Source organism: Hipposideros armiger, unplaced genomic scaffold, assembly GCF_001890085.2.
Source record: "Hipposideros armiger isolate ML-2016 unplaced genomic scaffold, ASM189008v1 scaffold_854, whole genome shotgun sequence".
NCBI lineage: Eukaryota > Metazoa > Chordata > Mammalia > Chiroptera > Hipposideridae > Hipposideros > Hipposideros armiger.
Window position 1 is genome coordinate 481338 of NW_017732204.1, and position 18541 is coordinate 499878.

The following is an 18541-nucleotide window of genomic DNA, read 5'->3' on the forward strand; positions in this document are numbered from 1 at the left end:
AATGCAAATAAAAACCACAATGAGATACCACTTCACTCCGGTCAGAATGGCTATCATCAATAAATCAACAAACAACAAGTGCTGGTGAGGCTGTGGAGAAAAGGGAACCCTGGTGCACTGTTGGTGGGACTGCAGACTGGTGCAGCCACTGGAAGTCAGTATGGAAATATCTCAAAAAACTGGAAATGGAACTACCGTATGACCCAGCTATTCCACTCTTGGGTATCTATTCAGAGAAACCCAAGACCCTAATTCGAAAGAATATATTCACCCATATGTTTATCGCAGCGCTATTTACAATAGCCGAGACTTGGAAACAACTGAAATGCCCATTGGTAGACGACTGGATTAAGAAACTGTGGTACATTTATACAATAGAGTATTACTCTGCTATAAAGAAGAATGAAATCGTACCATTTGCAATGATATGGATGGACCTAGAGAGTATTAAGTGAAATAAGTCAGTCAGAGAAAGACAAATACCATATGATCTCACTTATATGTGGAATCTTAAAAATTGAATGAACGAGCAAAGTAAACAGAAATAGTCTCAGAGATTTAGAGGAATAACTGATGGTTGCTAGTTGGGAGAGGGGTGGGGATGAGGGAGAAGGGGAAGGGATTAGATAGCATAAATAGGTAACTACAATATTGCCACAGGGATATGAAAGACAGTATATAATTAATAATGTTGTAAATATTTTATAGGGTGTCAGATAGTCACATGTCTTGTCAAGGAGACCACTTCATGGATGGGGTAGAGGCTTGATCACTGCACTGTACACCTGAAGATGATGTTGTATAATATTGTATGTCATCTATAATTGAATATATGTATAGTCACAGCATGTGGAGTATAGTGTGGGAGTGCAGTCAATGGAATTGTAATAGATATGTATGATATGGGGTGTGGCGGGGAGTGGGGCAGCGGATTGGGGGAGAGGGGTTGTCACTTTGAGGGGTAAAAAGTATAACTATTGCACTGTGTTGTACCTCTGAAACTAATACAATAAATAAATAAAATAAAATAAAAGGATATACCTCAGCAGCAGCCAGATGGAAGAGATGCACGAGGCAAGGCATGTAGAGACAATGAGGAGCTTCCGTGCCCCTCTGAGTGCACCACTCTCCCAGAATCTCCACGTGTTCACAAACCCAGAAGCTCTCTGAACCCTTCCTTTTGGATTAGTATGGAAGCTTCATTACATAGGCATGGCTGATTAAATCATTGGTCACTGGTGATTGATTTAACCTCAAACCTCCCTCCCCTCCCCAGAAATTAGGGGGTGGGACTGCAAGTTCCAACCTTCTAATCACATGGATGGTTCTTCTGGCAACCAGTCCTTCATCCTCAAGTGGGGACCTAAGCCACCTCATTAACACAACAAAATATTACCTCTCCTCAGTTAGGAGATTCCAAGTGTTTTAGGAGCTGTATGCCAGAAATGGGAGGGCCAACTTGATTTTTTCGTATTATAAATCACAATATCACTCTTCCAAAATTATATACCCAGCCCAAATCTTTCCTGAGGTCCAGATTTCAATTTCAGACTGCCTACTTGATGTTTCTTTTTGAACAACTCATGGAAATGTCAAATCGAACACACTACAAATGAAAAACTGGTCTTTTCCTCCAAGCATGATCTTCCTCAAGTCTTTCTGATTTTGAAAACGGCATATCTACTCACTTGGGATCCCATCTCAGAGCTGTGTCTGAATTCCTGTCCTCACCATCCTCATGTGATCTCAGTAAGTCGGGTCAAACACTACTTCCAAAGCACAAATGAAATCTATCATTTTCTCTTCACCTCTGCTGACAAAACCTTAATCCCACCACCGCTTCCTGCCTGGACAGCCTTAAAAGCTTCCAGACTTTGACTTTCGTTCCCGCCAACTCATTCTTGAACAGGCAAGTGGAGTGGTTTTTTAAAACCGAAAATCTGGTCAGGTGACCCCACCACTCAGAGTCCTTCCATGGGTTCCCGGAGCACTTAGAGTACAAGCTCCTTACCATGGTGTGTGATGGCACCTGCTTGCTCCTCTGGTCTAGTCTCTTGCTTCTCCCAATACTCTCACCCACTGCTTAGTGGAGTCCAGATGCTGCGACTTCGTTTCTCACATGTGCCAGGCTCCTTTCCTTGGTTCTGTACGTGGATGCTTCTCTGCCTAGTGAATCCCTCCCCAATCCTTTGTGTGGCTGCTTCCTTCTCAGGGTCCACTTAGAGACCTTCTCTGACCTCCATCCCACTACTGACATTCTTTATCTTGGGACTCTGTCTCTTTTATAGCTCTGGTCAAAATTTGGGGTATTTTTTAGAAAATTTATTCAGTTCTACCTCTCCAGGAGGGGAGAGGTCATGTTTATCATGGTCACTAGTTCACTTATATTGTATGGATGTATTTTAAAAGTTCTGTGTGTGTGTTATGTGTGTACACACATGTGTGTACGTGCGTGCATGTGTCAATACCTGGGCACAGAGGCTATTCAGGGCATTCACAGCTATTTGCTGAATCAGGATAACCAAGGGCCAGGGTTCTTCAGAACCTCCTGCAATATGTATCAGAAAGCATGAGGGCCCTGAACATTACTATCGTGTTTCCCCGAAAATAAGACCTAGCCGGAGAAGCAGCAGTAGCATGATTCTTCCAGGATATGGAGGGCAAGCACCCCTCACACAAGGGTTTTATGATCTGTTTCAGGGAGACGGGTGCCTTTTCCACAAACTCCTTCAGCTTAAAATATTCAGTATGCCAAAGTGCCATATTTTGGCACCTAAAATCATGCTACGGTTTATTTTCCAGCTAGGTCTTATTTTTGGGGAGACAGGGCAGGTTAGTCTAAAGGCCTTCTTTAAAAAACTTGAAATCCTGAGTCCCCACATGTGGGTCTGTGGGCATAACCCTGTGACGTGCTCCTGAAAAGTTCCACAGACTCAGTGCTTCTCCTGGAGATTTAAGATGTCAGTAAAAGGAATGAGTAGAGATTTGAGGACTGTGTGAATGTTGGGGGTGGGAGAACTGCTGTAGTGTGGAATACAGGTGTTGCTGTGAAGCCCGGCACCCGCTGTGATGTCAGAGGCACAGAACAGGCATCCTGCACTGGGAAATCTATGGTAGGGACTTTGTGATGATCAATTCTATGTGTCAACCTGACTGGGCCATGGGGTGCCCAGAAATTTGGTTAAACATTACTCTGCATGTGTTTTGGTGTTTCTGGATAAGATGAACACCTGAAGGAAGCCGTCTGTCCTCCTCAGTGTGGGTGGTCCCATCCAATCAGTGAGACGCCTGACTAGAACAAAAAGGCCGACCCTTCTCGAAGGGGGAGTTCCTAATGCTGGACTGCATGAGCTGCAACACGGGTCCTTTCCAGCCTTCAGACTGGAACTGAAACCATGGTACTTCTGGGTCTCGAGCCTGCGGCCCTCCAGACTGGAACCCCACGGTGGGCTTTCTGAGTCTCCAGCTTGCTGACTACAGCTCTTGGGACTTGTTAACCTCCATAATCATGGGAGCCAATTCCTTTTGATCATCTCGTTCGTTTAACATATAGATTGGAAACAGAACAAACATCCTATTGGTTCTGTTTTCCTTAACCCTGACTAATACAGGGTTAGTCAGTGTGCTGTGGGGGAAAGGATGGGATTCAGAAAGAAAGGGGTAATTTATTTCAATGAAGGGTCATGCCAGTATAAAAAGTATCTCAATTGTCAGATGGTGTCTTTTCTACTTGATCTGCCACAGCACCTAATACTGAACGTTTTACGCAGAGGGCTTGTTCCGTGGGAAGATTAGTTCATAGTCCTTTGTCTGTGATATATTTTCAAAAAAAAAAAAAAAAGTGACAAACCATTAAAAAACATATCAAAATTCCGGCTAATTTTTCCCACCAAACAGGTGCTAATGAATCATGATGACATCTACTGAACAGAATTATTATGTAAACTTCAAGGACCTATCTCCAAATATATGAAAAGTGGAGTGGGAGATGGGAGGGGGTTTGCGGGTGGGTGAAAAAGGGGAAGGGATTAAGAAGTACAAATTGGTTGTTACACAGTAATCATGGGGATGTAGGGTATAGCATACGGAATATAGTCAATAATATTGTAATAACAATATATGGCATCAGATGGGTACCAGATTTATTGGGGTGATAGATGGGAGGGGGCAAGGTGGAAAAGGTGAACGGATTAAGAAGTACAAATTGGTAGTTACATAAAATTAGTCATGAGGATGTAAAGTAAAGCACAGAGAATATAACTATGGTAATAACCATGTATTATGGTATTATGGTAATAACTATGTATGGTGCCAGGTAGGTACTAGACTAGTCAGAGGCATCAATTCCTAAATTATATAAATGTCTAACCACTATGCTGTATACCTGAAACTAATACACAATAATACTGAATGTCATCAGTTATTGAAAATTTAAAAAAGGGGGGGAGAGGTGAAGGGGAATAAATGGTCCAAATTTCCAGGTATAAAACAAATAAGTCATGGGGATGTAATGTACAGCGTGGGATATATAGTGAATAATATTGTGATAGCGTGGTAATGATGTCAGGTGGTTGGCTGGACTTATCATGGTGATCACATATTAAAGTTTATAAATGTTGAGTAACTATGGTGTACACCTAAAATTAATATAATGTTGTATGTTAGCTATATTTTTTATAAAGATCTTTAAAGAAATAAAACCCTTCAAAAAAAGAAAAGAACAGTGGAGGGGTTAGGGGAATTCATTGTAAGGCATAACTCTCGCAATTGTTAATTTAAAAACAGCTACTTGTTTTAATCTGATGAAGAATTGAATACCTCCAATATACTGAATCATGTAAGGTTTGCTCTTTTTTTTAATCTAATTTTGGAACATAAAAGTGCATTTTAATTTATATACTATGAGTTATACAACTTTTTAAAATGCAGATTCCTAATATTTAAAAATTATTTGGATGCTTTAAAGTTTTTACCCCAAAATATACTATATTAAAAATATATCTAAAGGTGAGATCTTAACCTACTATTAACCATTTCGTTAACTAACAACCTTAACTCTTTCTTGCACACACAGACCAAAACTACTTTGTGGTGAGACCAACGGCTAGATTTCACTGTTTTGATTCACATATGTTATTTCACATGGGCTTGATTGGTTTGAAGAACTATTTTTTAAACTGTTGGAAACCCCATCTAAATCTTTAACGGATGGACTCTTAATAAAACAAAAATAGTTCTATAACAAGAAAAATAAGAAATTTCAAGTAAATTGTTAAAATATTAGAGCTTTCTTACATGAGATAAAATACCAACTCTCAAAAGCCCATAATTCTTCCCAATATTAATTTAATTAAGCTTCTAGCTCTCATTCACAGACTGACATGGTGGGTGCACTTTCCTGACTCCTCCATTCATTTTTGCCCTTTGTTGTCTTTCTAGCTTTTCAAAAGAGGGTAAAGTTTTAAAACATGCCCAAATCTGTAGAGCAAATTATATTTAATTAGTAATTATTACTATAAACTTTTAAGAAAGTCTATAAATATAAATAGGTAGAAACACCATAGGCATATCCAACTCAGTACAACTAATTAAAACTATTTTTTTCAGTACTAATGTTGCTCATGAATTCAGAAGTAGCCCATCTATTTTTCATCTATAACCAAACATTTTATTTACATTTATACCACAACTAGGTATACAAACCTATAAGGAACAAAAATGTATTTCCTTTTCACCAAAATATCTCAGATTGGAAACTCTTAGGATTTTACAAACTCTAAGAAGACTCACGATAAGGCAACTATTGCCCACGTGTGGTGGGCCTCCTATAGGAACCAATCTAATTGGAAGGAAAAAAAAAACACTTGGCTAGAAACAAATAACTAGGTTTAAAATCCATTTCCTAAGGGAATGATTCTTTAAATGAGTTGATCCATTTTGACATTATTTAATACTATTCTAGTAGTTAATCAATCCCGTATTTCAAGTCACAGAGCATAAGGGATAAATACTGGGTGTTTCTAAATAGGACACCAGTGTTCTGTAAGAAAAAAATATGAACACTACTGTCCAAAAAACATGAACACTACTGATATGGAAACCTCGACCTTTCCCCGTGTGATTTAGAGATGGAGCAGGTAAGAAGCACCTATGACACAACAAGTATGTAGCCATCCCCCAATGCGGGACACAGCAAGAAAACCAAACCTGTTCCCAGCACACAACTCTCATCCAGCTGAGATGAATAAAAACGTGAACTGATGGGGAAATGTTTGAAAGAAGAACACTGAGGAAACTTTTTCAGGACACCTGAAAAACTGCAATTAGACCATTTCTTCCTCAGCCAGAAATAAGCACCTTAGCATTTATGAAGGTCAACCAATCAAACTACACTGATTTTATGGAAGACTGATCTCTGTATAGTGAACTTTTTCAGCAGAGCTTCTGTATAAACAATTGATGCAAAAAAGGACATAAGAAAGTTGTGACATACTTTATTTATTGCTATAATATTTAAATGTTCATTTATAAAGTATATAACTGATACACTGCTGAAACTAAAGGAAGAAAAAAATACAGTGATAACTCAGGCTTAAGAGACTGGTTCTTCTGCACTAAGGAAGTTTTCCATGCATTATCGTTTTTTTTTGTTTTTCATACATTAAGTAAATTTTCTGGTTTAGATAACTAACCATTCATATTAACAAAGATCTAGGGATCTCCCAGATTTAAAAGAGATAGTGGACAAGTAAGAATTAAATATATAATGGAAAAACCAAAAAACTCCAGAGAACAACTGTTTCTTCAAGCACAGCATAAATGTATGTCCACAGTCAAATGAGACGGATGGACCCCTGGAGTACCAAGAAACCAACCACATTCTGCCAAGGAAGAGGGGTCTTGAACCTCAAAGGTGTGCCTTGGTACAAAAAAGCAGACTGTTTAACCCTTTTCCACATCTACTTTCTGTGTCAGCAAGTGTAAAACAAGCAGGCTGTAGCCTGTATCCTCAGGAAGACCCCTACCGTTACAGCTCTCTCAGGGCTGTGAAGAGTTCTCTGTGGAGAAAAGAAACCAGAGCTGCCTCCTCCGTGTCACAAGTGGCACGTCCCTGGCAGCTTGAGGCATTCCAGGACATGAGCTTGCCATGGGGCACTCGAAGGGAGACTACAGAAGGATGAGTCTAAGTTCCACAGGCTACACATGTAAGTCAGAGTCACTACTTTAGGTTCATAATTAAATGCCACCAATTATGTTATGATTAAGACACTAAGTAAATGTGTGACCTGTGAAAACAGAAAAGGCTGATCACAGAGGGCTAGATAACAAAATCTTTCAATTCTTTCCATCTAGGAAATTCCATAATTATATGAGTTTAGGGCCCGTGTGCAAGCAGTGAACACTTTATCCTTGTTTTATGACTTGTTTATAGTCTACTGCACAATACTTTCATCTGTAATTTGGCCTATACTCACTTCAGAATCTGTGAAAATATTTCAAGTTTTTATTTTTCTTTAACTATCTTATTTAATCCTCATAATCACCTTTTGAGATAAATGCCCTTACTATTTTCTTTTCACAGTTGAGGAAGCTGAGTCTCAGGAAATTAGCTTGTTCAAGGTCATATAGCTATTAGTGTAAGGCTTTTATAGCACTTTTAACTAATCTTAAAATATCTGGCAATAGTTATAGATGCTGGGCCTCTAAGGTTTTAAAAAAGTCACTTCAGAATCTAAAATTTTTAAGACTAGAAATGCACAATGAGTTAGTTACATATGTAGTCAAATTTGTATACATACCTCACTGAAAAGGCTTCCATTAACATATGAAATCCAGAGTTTCCAGAAGTTAGGCAGCTGACTTAAAACAAGCTTGGTCAATTTTTCAACAAATGCCACCTGGTGGGGAGTTTTGTATCTCCATGCTAAGCGGGGGAAAGAATAAAATACCATGAATATACTTTTGAATCAAGAATAAAAATCTGTTTCAATATATTGCTGCTCCTCTGCCTAGAAACGTGTCCCATTCTGGCTGCAGAGCTTTAATTTGCCGAAAGGCCGGTATTTCCTTTTCCACATCTCACTACCAACGCCTGCCAGAAGAGAATACACTCTCACCAGAGGCTCTGCTTTTCTCAGAGGGGCATGGCAGGCAGGAGAGGGGCAGGCAGGTCAGGAGGGCACAGAAGCAGAAGCAGAGAGGGCTTCACGGAGGGAGGTGCTCTGGCTTTTCAACCCTGTTGTCTTCAGGATGTTGTATTTCTCTCCAAAAAGTTATGCCTTCACACAGCAAAGTAAGGAAAGTCGGGGCTGCCTCACATCCAGTAACTGAATTTAAGGCTAATATCAACCTGTTAGAAATGCCACTATACACCCTTTGTGGTGAAAATTTAATAAGAAATCACATTACCACAAAGGAACATATTCAAGCCCAATCATGTAATGAATAACTCCTCCCATAACAAAGGAATTTAAGAAAAATAAAAATATTGGAGCCTCTTGGGTTACATATAATTTAATGCAGTTATTGCAGTAAGTGGGAAACAAGGTCTTACAGATTTCTTATGGAAAGAGTAAGCCTGTGGGAAGAAAACAAAGGTAGTAATTCAGTGAGCACTCATTGCTCTCCCACCTTCCGCTCGCCTCCTCAGCCCTGTACGCCCTGCCTCCTGGCCCTGTGGCTCTGCTTCAGAGCCCCCAGCAGGAGCAGGGCAGAGACCCCACTGCCAGTCTCCAGCCAGACTGAGGAGCAAGTCTGTGGTCAGCTGCCAAATTCCATTCACAGACACTTCAGGAGAAGACTTTCATTAATTCCTTCACCAACTATCAGATTCCTTTCAAAATACTCCTAGGCAAAAAGTTTTGTTGTTAATGTTACTGCTGTTATTCTAGTGGGGGAGGATAGATTTATTTTAATATGTTTAATAATTTTCTAAATAGACAATATATGGTTAGACTAGAGAACTGAAAAGGTATACAGAGCAAAGTCCACCTCCGACCTTCATCCCCGACTGCCCAGTTTGCAACACCAGCCATAAGAAACCCCTATTGTTAGTTTCTTGTGATTCTTCCTTAGATGTCTTTTATATACACAGCAAACAAAATATGTATTCTGCCCCCACCCAAATGTTCTCTTCCACAAATGAAAGCATACTAAAACACACTCTTTTGACACTTAAGATTTTTTTTCATTTCACAATGAATCTTGGAGTTCTTCCATATTCATACATAAATGCTTCCTCGTTTGCTCCCCCCAGGCACATAGTGTTTCGTGTTTTGGAAATACCATAATTTAATAAGTCCCCTTCTGAGGGACAAGACCGTTTCCCGTCTTTTGCAGTTAACATTAATACTTGCACCAATAAGGCGGCCCTCATCGTTTCAGCGTACGTGCACGCCCATGTCCTAGACCTGCGACACGTCCCATCCCAGTAAACCCACTGGAGGGTGTACATACTGTAAGTTGCAAATACATTTACTGCACCTAACCTGCCAAATACCATTGCTTAGCCTACCCCGCCTTACGTGCCCAGAAGCCAATACCTGAGAACACCAGCACAGGGCACACTGGAGCATGAGCTGCTGACCCTGACGCCAAGCTGGCTGGGGCTGTGGTCACTTTTGCTGCTGCCCAGCAGCACAAGACATACCACATGGCATAAGCCCAGGGGAAAAAAAATCACAATTCAAAATTGGAAGTACAGTTTCTACTGAATGCGTTTTGCTCTCATACCATGGTGAAGTTGAAAAATCATTAAGTTGAAACAACATTAAGTCAGGGACCATCTGTACCCATATAAAGAAATTCTCAGAACAAGAATTGCTGGGTCCAAGAATGTATGGAGTTGTGATTTTTATATGTATTATTAAATTGATCTCTACAGGGATTATCTACACATGGAAGTTGCAGCTTCCTTATAACCTCACCAGTGAACAAACAGAATACACAAAACCCCAAACAATAAACACTGGGGATTTTGGCCAAACTAGTATCTCACTGTAGCATTACACCTTTTTAATTTTTATTATGAGTGAGGTTGAGTCCCTATTAATATGCTTAAGAGCCGTGCAGGCTCCCTTTCTGTGGCCTATAGAGCCTCCTTATTTATGGGGCTCACTAGCCCTCCGTCTATGCCATGAGTTGTGGGGAGAACATTAAGCTCAGCTGTAGTATACGGGGAAGGCCAGTTCTTCATGTAGGGGCATGCTGTAAAGTTGGACTTGTTCATTCAGCTAATACGTACTGAACGTCCACTATCTACTACTAACTCTGGGGCTGTACTCCAAGGTCTGCCTATGCTGCAAGTAGACGCTTATATGGTTTCTTCCCCAAAGTTAATGCTTCAAAAGATCTGAGCTTCACCATGCATCTAGTGACCATTATTTTGTATAGCCCTATTTGAGGAACTCATGTGGTATCCTTATCTCATCTGTTCTTTCCAGGGCTTGTTTACTGGGGAATTAGAGTGGGAGCAATCTAAGATGACCCAAGTTCCCACTGACGCTGAGGCTGGACAAGCTCTGTGTGTTGTCGGCCTGGCTGACTCCACACCCAGGTACTGTACAGACACAGAGGATGGTCTCAAGGATCAGTCTGTCACAGATAACGCCTCCACCCCAGAGAAAAATAGGGAACATTGCCTTCACCAAACCAAAAATTATTTTTGAAAACCACAAAATAAGGGAACAGAAAGTAAACTCAGCTTCTCTCTTGTTAAATCCATCACTTAGTAAATAGTCTAACTGAAATGACTTCATGATAGGAGAAGTATTTGGAGAATTGGAAGTAAAAACATAAACTAATTCTAAAAGATTTCAAAAAAGATTCCTTCAGCTGAATCTCTTTACGGCAGGTTAATCGGTAAATTATTTTGTCTAAGTTCACCACAGTCTGGAGTATTAATACAGCTACCCACTAAATAGTATTGTCAGGTGATCACATACTGAGCTGGAGATGCTGGATGGCACTCGACCATCCAGATTCTTGGAAAACACATGGGTTACTCCAGCCTAGTGACAGAGAATAATTTTCAGTCTTGTGTTTCATTAGCTCTTTTCATTATTAGCAGATTTTTTTATACCTATTATGTATGTATGTATGTAGTGCGAATCCGTGCCTGCATTCCTTCTAAGTCTACTTCATCCAAGTTCTGATCATTGTAACTGAAAAATGATTTTGGATTTTCTTTTCTTACTGAATCACACATGTCCTAGTTAATCCCCACATGCTATATCACTGACAGAATAACTTCAAGAGTTATTTCCTAAGACTGATGAAAAGAATTAGGGGACATGGTAGGAATGTTCAATATTTTCAATAGAAATTAAAAGTTTGTAGGCTCATAAATTTTGCTTTGATCACAAAGTCAAGAATGAGCTTCCTCAACTTTATTCATACCTACCCTTAACTGTAAGCAATCTTTCATAATGTTCCAATTTGAAGTAATAATTTTAGGGAAAATAAACTTGAATTATTTTACTTCCACCTCTAGCTATGCTGGAGTAACAAGAATTGGATGCAACCTCCAGTAATAAAGAATCAGAAAACTGGAAAGATATGTATATATATATACTGTTTCCAGACACTGAATAATAGGAAAGGGAAATGCTGGGGTCCACAACTGCCCTGGCTTTCTGCCTGCAGAGAATTTCTAGATGACTGAGGCAAAGGAGGATGAACCTCAACAAAGCTCAGTGGCCTTTCTGAGTTGGAAAGATGAGTTTCAAGGAGGTAGAGGTGACTGGAAAATGCAGGAAAGAATGCTAGAAGAGGGAGAGCTACACAGAAGATGAGCTCCAAAAATCGCATGAGTCTTTGTAAGTTTTTACTGAGAGCCGTTATGCATTAGTAGTGTATGCTTGATGACTCCCAGAGATCACACAGGCAGGAGGGTGTTCTAGTTCTCAACAGCCTGAGGGAACAATTCTCATCAAGTGCCTAAGCCATTCGGTAGAGACCCAAGAAATCATGCCTCAGTAGTAGGGCTGAAGTACCCCGGAAGGAAGGCAACTCTTACCTACTCTAGCGAACTTAACAACAGGCCTAGAATGGATCAAACTTGTATGTAAGTAACTGATAGAATGAAGTCTACTACTCTTGAAAGCAAGGCAACAAAACCCAGGCACTCAACACTGGATATTCACAGTGTCTGGGAAACAATAAAAATTAGCCAGGGCCGGCCAAGTGGCGCGATGGTTAAGAGCTGGCTGGGGACGCCAGAGGGCCCTGGTTCGGATCCCACATATGAGGGCCAGTGACACTGCCCTCCACAGCTAAGATGCTGAACAACAGCTCAACCTGGAGCTGGGCTGCCGTGAGTCGCCGGCGACTGTGCTGGCTGCAGCCCCTGCTGCAGTGGGTTGCCATGGGCTGCCGTGTGCAGCCAGCAGCCAGCGTGAGCAGCCAGCAGCCGCAGTGAGCGGCCGTCCAGAAGCCGGCGACTGATCTGCCTCGCCCGGGAAGAGCGCAATGATGGTGCCAACTTGGGCCAATGAAGCAATGTCCTCCACAACTAGACTAAAGAACAAAAGACAGCAACTTGTCTGTTCCCCTTCCCCAATTCCCCAGTGCTGTCCCCATCCCCCAATTCCCCAATAAAAATCTTTAAAAAAAAATTAGCCATGTGAACCATAACTAGAAACCTGGAGATAAATTAGTCAATAGTAACAGATCCAGAAATGACTGAGATGACAGAATTAACCAATATGGGCAACGTTCAAATATTTAAAGAAAAACATGAAAATAATTAGAAAAAGGGAATATAGTTAAAAGAACCAAATGGAACTTCTAGAGATGAAAAATACAGCGTCTGAAAATTTTAGGTTAGACACTGCAGATAAAAGACCAGAAAAGTTAAAGGAGTAGCAACTGACTCTATAATGGAGCACAGAGTAAAAAAACTGAGGGGCAGGAGACAGAGCCTGAGTGATCTATGGGATAATCTACTGGCCTAACATACACATAAATGGAGTCCCAGAAAAGGAAGCAGAACAGAAAATATTTGAGAAAATTATGGCCAAAATTTTTTCAAATTTGATGACAATTTCCAGAATTTGATAAAATAGATCCAAGAAGCTTGACATATCCTAGGCAGGATAACTCTGAACTGTTCAAGGTGATATAATTCCTTCAAGTCAGCCTCAAGTATAAATTTGAATTTATTTAAGCTTGTTAGCATGTCAACTGGTGGTAGTGGATTAACTGGGAAGGAGTGAGGTGGAGGGCTTTTAGACCTGATGTAATATCCTGCTAAAGAAAGGATGGAAGGATTTCTTAAAAACCCTGGTGGGCTGCACTCCAGGATCAGGCCTGGGATTACATACTTAGAGGGAGGGCTACACTGTACCGAAGAATGCGGGAGCCAACAGTTTCTGTCCTTTCATTGTTTATACAAGTGTTCTTTGGCCAGGTGGAGAATGGGAACAGGGCGAGATGAAGGAATATCCATAGTTATGGAAACGCTTCATTTAGTACAAATGAATCACCTAATTTTAAGGTGTTCTTATCATGGACATTCATTTGTATTTACTAATGAAACCTTAAAGAATTCCCTATTCCAATACTTGTAAGAATAACACAAAATACTTCAATATAAACTGTAGAGGTATTTGAAATATAAAGTTTTTCTAATACTGTATTTGGATCTCTTGTTTTTATTATTGAGGTTATAAATAACCAGTGACTAACAGCACCTAGCTGGCACACGAATGCATTATAACCAATATATTTTATACCTCATACAGGTAAATAAACAATAGGTAAACACCAACTTTATAAAGTTAAGAAACGTAACATAGTTAAAATTTGAGATGCTTTATCGCATGACAAAAGACGAGCAATTAATTTCTGATTAACAATGATTCCTTTCCAAACCAAATTTTAAAATTCACTGAAAAGGAGTCTTTCTCTGTACTCACTACAGAAATTACTTTTGTTGCAAGTTTTATCTTAAAGATGTTCTCAAAGAATTTTTTTTCTGTGGCATATTTTAAAAAATTAAACCATAAAACAATAAAACTAGACTTTAAATATGTTGATTAAGCACTGACCTGTGCCTGACTTATTAAAAAATCAAATGACATTTATTTAATATACAATGTAAAATGCACATTAATTATTTAAATTTAATTGTTGGGTAGTTACCTAATAAGTAGAAGAGATGACGGTTGGTAATATTTAGCAGTAGTAACACAATTATGGAATTTTTCAAGAAAAATGTTTGAAATTACATGAGTACAAATTTAAAAGACAAAGTGGGGGTGGAGAGCTATACTTACTGTCATCTCGACCAGACTGAAAGCTGCTGCCCCTTTTCAGTGAAGCTGTCTGACTAAGATGACCCAGAACTGAGGGACGTACATCGCTGTCCAGATCCAGCATGGGACTGTGAAGGCCTGGAGGACCTGGAAGAGAGGTGACATTCCCGTAGGTTCTACAGATTCATACTTAGTTTTCCTAATGGACTGCTTCCCTGAGTTACTTCTTGCTCAACTGTTCCATTCTTTTAAATAAAGCATTTACTAAGTAAAATCAAAAATATTTTCTCTAAATAGCTTTTAAAAGTAAACCCTCCATGACAGATTTGGCTTAGTATAGTGATGTAACAAACTGTGGAGTGAAACTTATGTATCATTTTAGAATGAATGTTCAGCAAAACAGGGGAGGGAGGCATTCTAGAAACATAAAAACCAGTAGAGAAATCTCTTTTTGAATAACAACTTGGCACTTGAAAAGGAGTTCTATTTTTTTTTTTAATTAAAGTTTACTGGGGTGACAATGGTTAATAAAGTTACATAGGTTTGTGTACAATTTTGAAACACATCATCTACATATCACATTGTGTGTTCACCACCCAGTTAGTTCTCTTTCTATCACCTTATATTTGATCCCTTTTACCCTCATCTACCACCCCTCTCCCCCTCTATCCTCTGGTAACCACTAAACTATTGTCTTGTATGTATGAGTTTTTGTTTCTTCATTTGTTTGTCTTGTTCCTTTGTTTTCAGTTTTATAAACCACATGTAAGTGAAATCATACGGTTCTTGAGTTTTCCTGACTTATTTTACATAACATTATAATCTCAAGATCCATGCATATTGTTGGAAATGGCACTATTTCATTTTTTCTTAAGGCACAATAGTATTCCATTGTGTGTATATATCACAACTTCTCTATCCAATCATCTATTGAAGGACACGTTGGTTGTTTCCATGTCTTGGCCACCGTAAATAAGGCTGCAATGAACATCGGAGCACATATATCTTTACAGATAAATGTTTTCAGATTTTTTGGGTAGATACCCAAGAGAGGACTGCTGGGTCATATGGTCATTCTAATCTTAATTTTTTGAGGAATCTCCACACTGCCTTCCATAGCGGCTGCACCAAACTGCATTCCCACCAATAGTGTATGAGGGTTTCCTTTTTTCCACAGCCTCTCCAACACTTATGATTTGTCTTGTTGATGATAGCCATTCTAACTGGTGTGAGATGATATCTCATTGTGGTTTTTATTTGCATTTCTCTGATGATTACTGATGTTGAGCATTCTTTCATGTCTACTGGCCATTTGTATTTCCTCTTTGGAGAAATGTCTTTTCAGGTCCTCTGCCCATTTAATTGGGGTGCTTGTTTTTTTGTTGTTGAGTTGTTTGAGTTTTAATGGAGCAGAGTTACAGCATAAATCTTTTGACTTCTCCCTTAAAATTTAACCCCCAAATCCCACTTCTTTCTTTCTTTGGGATGTGGGATTGGCTTCTTTATTTCTATCCCCAATGCCAGCCAACTAATTTGGATCCTTTTCACCTCACACTGTTAATATTCCAGAAGCCTAACATGTCACTATTGTCAAGAAATGCTCTCTATTGTCCTGGATTAACATCACTGAAATAATGCTTTCTTGATTCTCTTCTCAGAAGTCTTCCAGAAAACCCTCAGAATTCCAACCGAAATTATCCTAAGAACCAGGAAACATTTTTTTCTAAAATGGATATCAAGAGCTATTTATTAGGAGTGGAATCCCATGTAGCTAAATGAGTGAGTTAATAAGACATTCGTTTTAAGTGGTAAAATTTGCCTCATCAGTAGGCAAAGGTAGGTGCCTACCACCTCAACTCTGAGCTCTGGAGCTGAGCATCTACACACATCTTCAAAACAAGATGAATTCAGTAAACACTTCCAGAACATTCACCAGGCACAGGGCAACTAAATATCCTCCCTATGAAAATGTACCTCACATTTCCCTGCCTCATTTCTTACCCTCTCTGTCTGAAAGGCCCTACTTATTGCTCCTTTCTACCCACTTATACTCTCATCTTTAAAAATGCAACTTGAATTATAGCTACTTCATGAAGCACCGCCTAGCTCCCAATCAGAATACTATCTTCTTAGGGATAAGGATTAAATATTATGTCTCTGTCCATAGTCATTTGACCTTCTGCAAATAACTCCTTCAATATATTATTATTCAATAAACTCTATTCCTTATTTTATAAGTTAATAGAATTTTAAAAGCTTATAGATTTGTTTTCAGGTGCAAAAGATAAAACACATTTATAAAATAATAATTTTATGCTACTGGTAATGTTCGCTATTCAATAACACTGAACAGTATTTACTGAGGGCCTCCACGTGCCAGAAGCTGTACAGGCCCTGGGGATGAGGTGATGAATAAAGGATAAGGCCCTGTTCTCAAGGTGTTTTTGTAAATTCTGGCGGTGGAGGCACGAAACAAAGCAATAAGTAAATAAAATATAGTAAAAAGTGCTAGGGAGAGCCTGTTTCATGACTTGTCCTACCATGAGCTACTTAAGATGATACAATATGAGATAGTTCCTTGTAACCTCACAAATTCTACTGGGTGGGTTTTATAGAAGTAAATTAAATATTTCAAACACTTTTTTTTTTTTTTTTAGTGAAACAGAATTTAATTGAAGACTTACTGTGTTTCAACTCCTGTGCTAAATGCTTTATTTACATACATTTCTACTTTGGAAAACATAATATCTAAGATAAGAAGACTTGTTTAATATTTTAAGAAAATAAATATGTGATACAGTAAGAAAATACAACTAATGAATAATACTTTTTATAATTGATTTTTTTTCCTACATTAAAAAGGAAGTCATGTGTGGAGCTTTAATGTTTATGACATTTTCTTTAAAGTTTATGCAGTTGGTACTGCTATTAACTGCAGAATTAAAGAAATTAATATAAAATGTCAATTTTCTGACATACCTTAAAAGTAAGTATCAAAGGGGCTCGAACTTTGTGTCACATAAATACTTATATAAAAATGTGTAATTTGTATAAAATGTACATGAAAAGGTGGAAGAAGAGACTGCTTTAATTTAAAATGTTACATGCTACTCTTGAAGGTTTCAGGACTATAAATTTTTGTCTAGAAAGGAAAAGACTTCCTAGTTTTCTAAAAATACATTGTATAGCATTCCTACAAAAAGTACCATTACCGCTGTTTAAGTAAATCCTCAGAAAAAAGTTTCCTTATAACTGGTGCCTTTAAGTGCTTTAAGATTAAGTCACTTATGTAGTTTAAGTAAATCTTAAATTTTGAAACTGTTAAAGATGGATTTATCTTTCCTTTTATTTATTTATTTATTTATTTATGATTTATTTATTTAGCTGGGCCATCCTGCCACCTGTTGGCAGCTCAGCAGCAGCTCAGCTCAGGCCGGGCATCAAACTGCTGTTGCTCAGAGCTCACACTCTTGAGCGAGCCCTTAACCAACTGATCCACTCAGCCGGCCTCCTTCCCTTTAATAAAAGAAACTGTACTAAGAATATGCTTTTCTTCTATGAGGAACCATAGCATCATTTTCCGTATCAAGAAAAGAAAGTTCAACATGACCTAATCTCTGACTTAGTAATGACAATGCACCAACTCACATGGCACTGTCTGTGAGGAGGTTTTTAGCCAGTAAAAAAAATAACTGTATTGGAACACCCTCCCTACTCACCTGATCTGGCCCCCAATGACTTCTTTACCTGAAGATAAAGGAAATATTGAAAGGAAGATATTTTTATGACATTTGGGATATTGAAGGTAATACGATGACAGCTCTGATGGACCATTCCAGGTGAAGAGTTCCAAAATTGCTTTGAAGGGTGGACTAGGTGCTGGCATCTTGCATAGCTTCCCAAGGGGAGTACTTCGAAAGTGACTGCAGTGATATTCAGCAATGAGGTATGTAGCACTTATCTAGGATAAGTTCGCGAACTTAATTGTCAGACCTCGCGCGCGTGTGTGTGCGCGCGCGCGCGCACGCGTGCGTGTGTGTGCACGCGTGCGTGCCTGCGCACGCACGCAGAAGCAGGAACTGAAGCAGGACACACCTCAGGACCACACCCAGCACCTGGAACAAATCTGCAAGAGGCATTTTCACTCAGTGACCAGTAGATGGCGCTTCAGCACTGCACACAGATGCCCGAGCTGGAAAGCTAGACAGTGGGCATCAGCTCAGAAGTGCTTCTCTCCCTACCATTTTGCTCCTTTTTTCTGTCAAAAAAAAAAAAAAGGGGGGGGT

At 39.2% G+C, this 18541-nt stretch overlaps 1 protein-coding gene across 1 annotated transcript in view; it reads right to left on the reverse strand.

The window, feature by feature from the left end:
• EXOC2 (exocyst complex component 2) overlaps positions 1-18541 on the reverse strand; it is a 285694-nt gene that overhangs the window by 131683 nt on the left and 135470 nt on the right. The window contains 2 exon segments of the mRNA XM_019629429.1: positions 7800-7924; positions 14277-14402. Coding sequence (XP_019484974.1) covers positions 7800-7924; positions 14277-14402 — 251 coding nt within the window.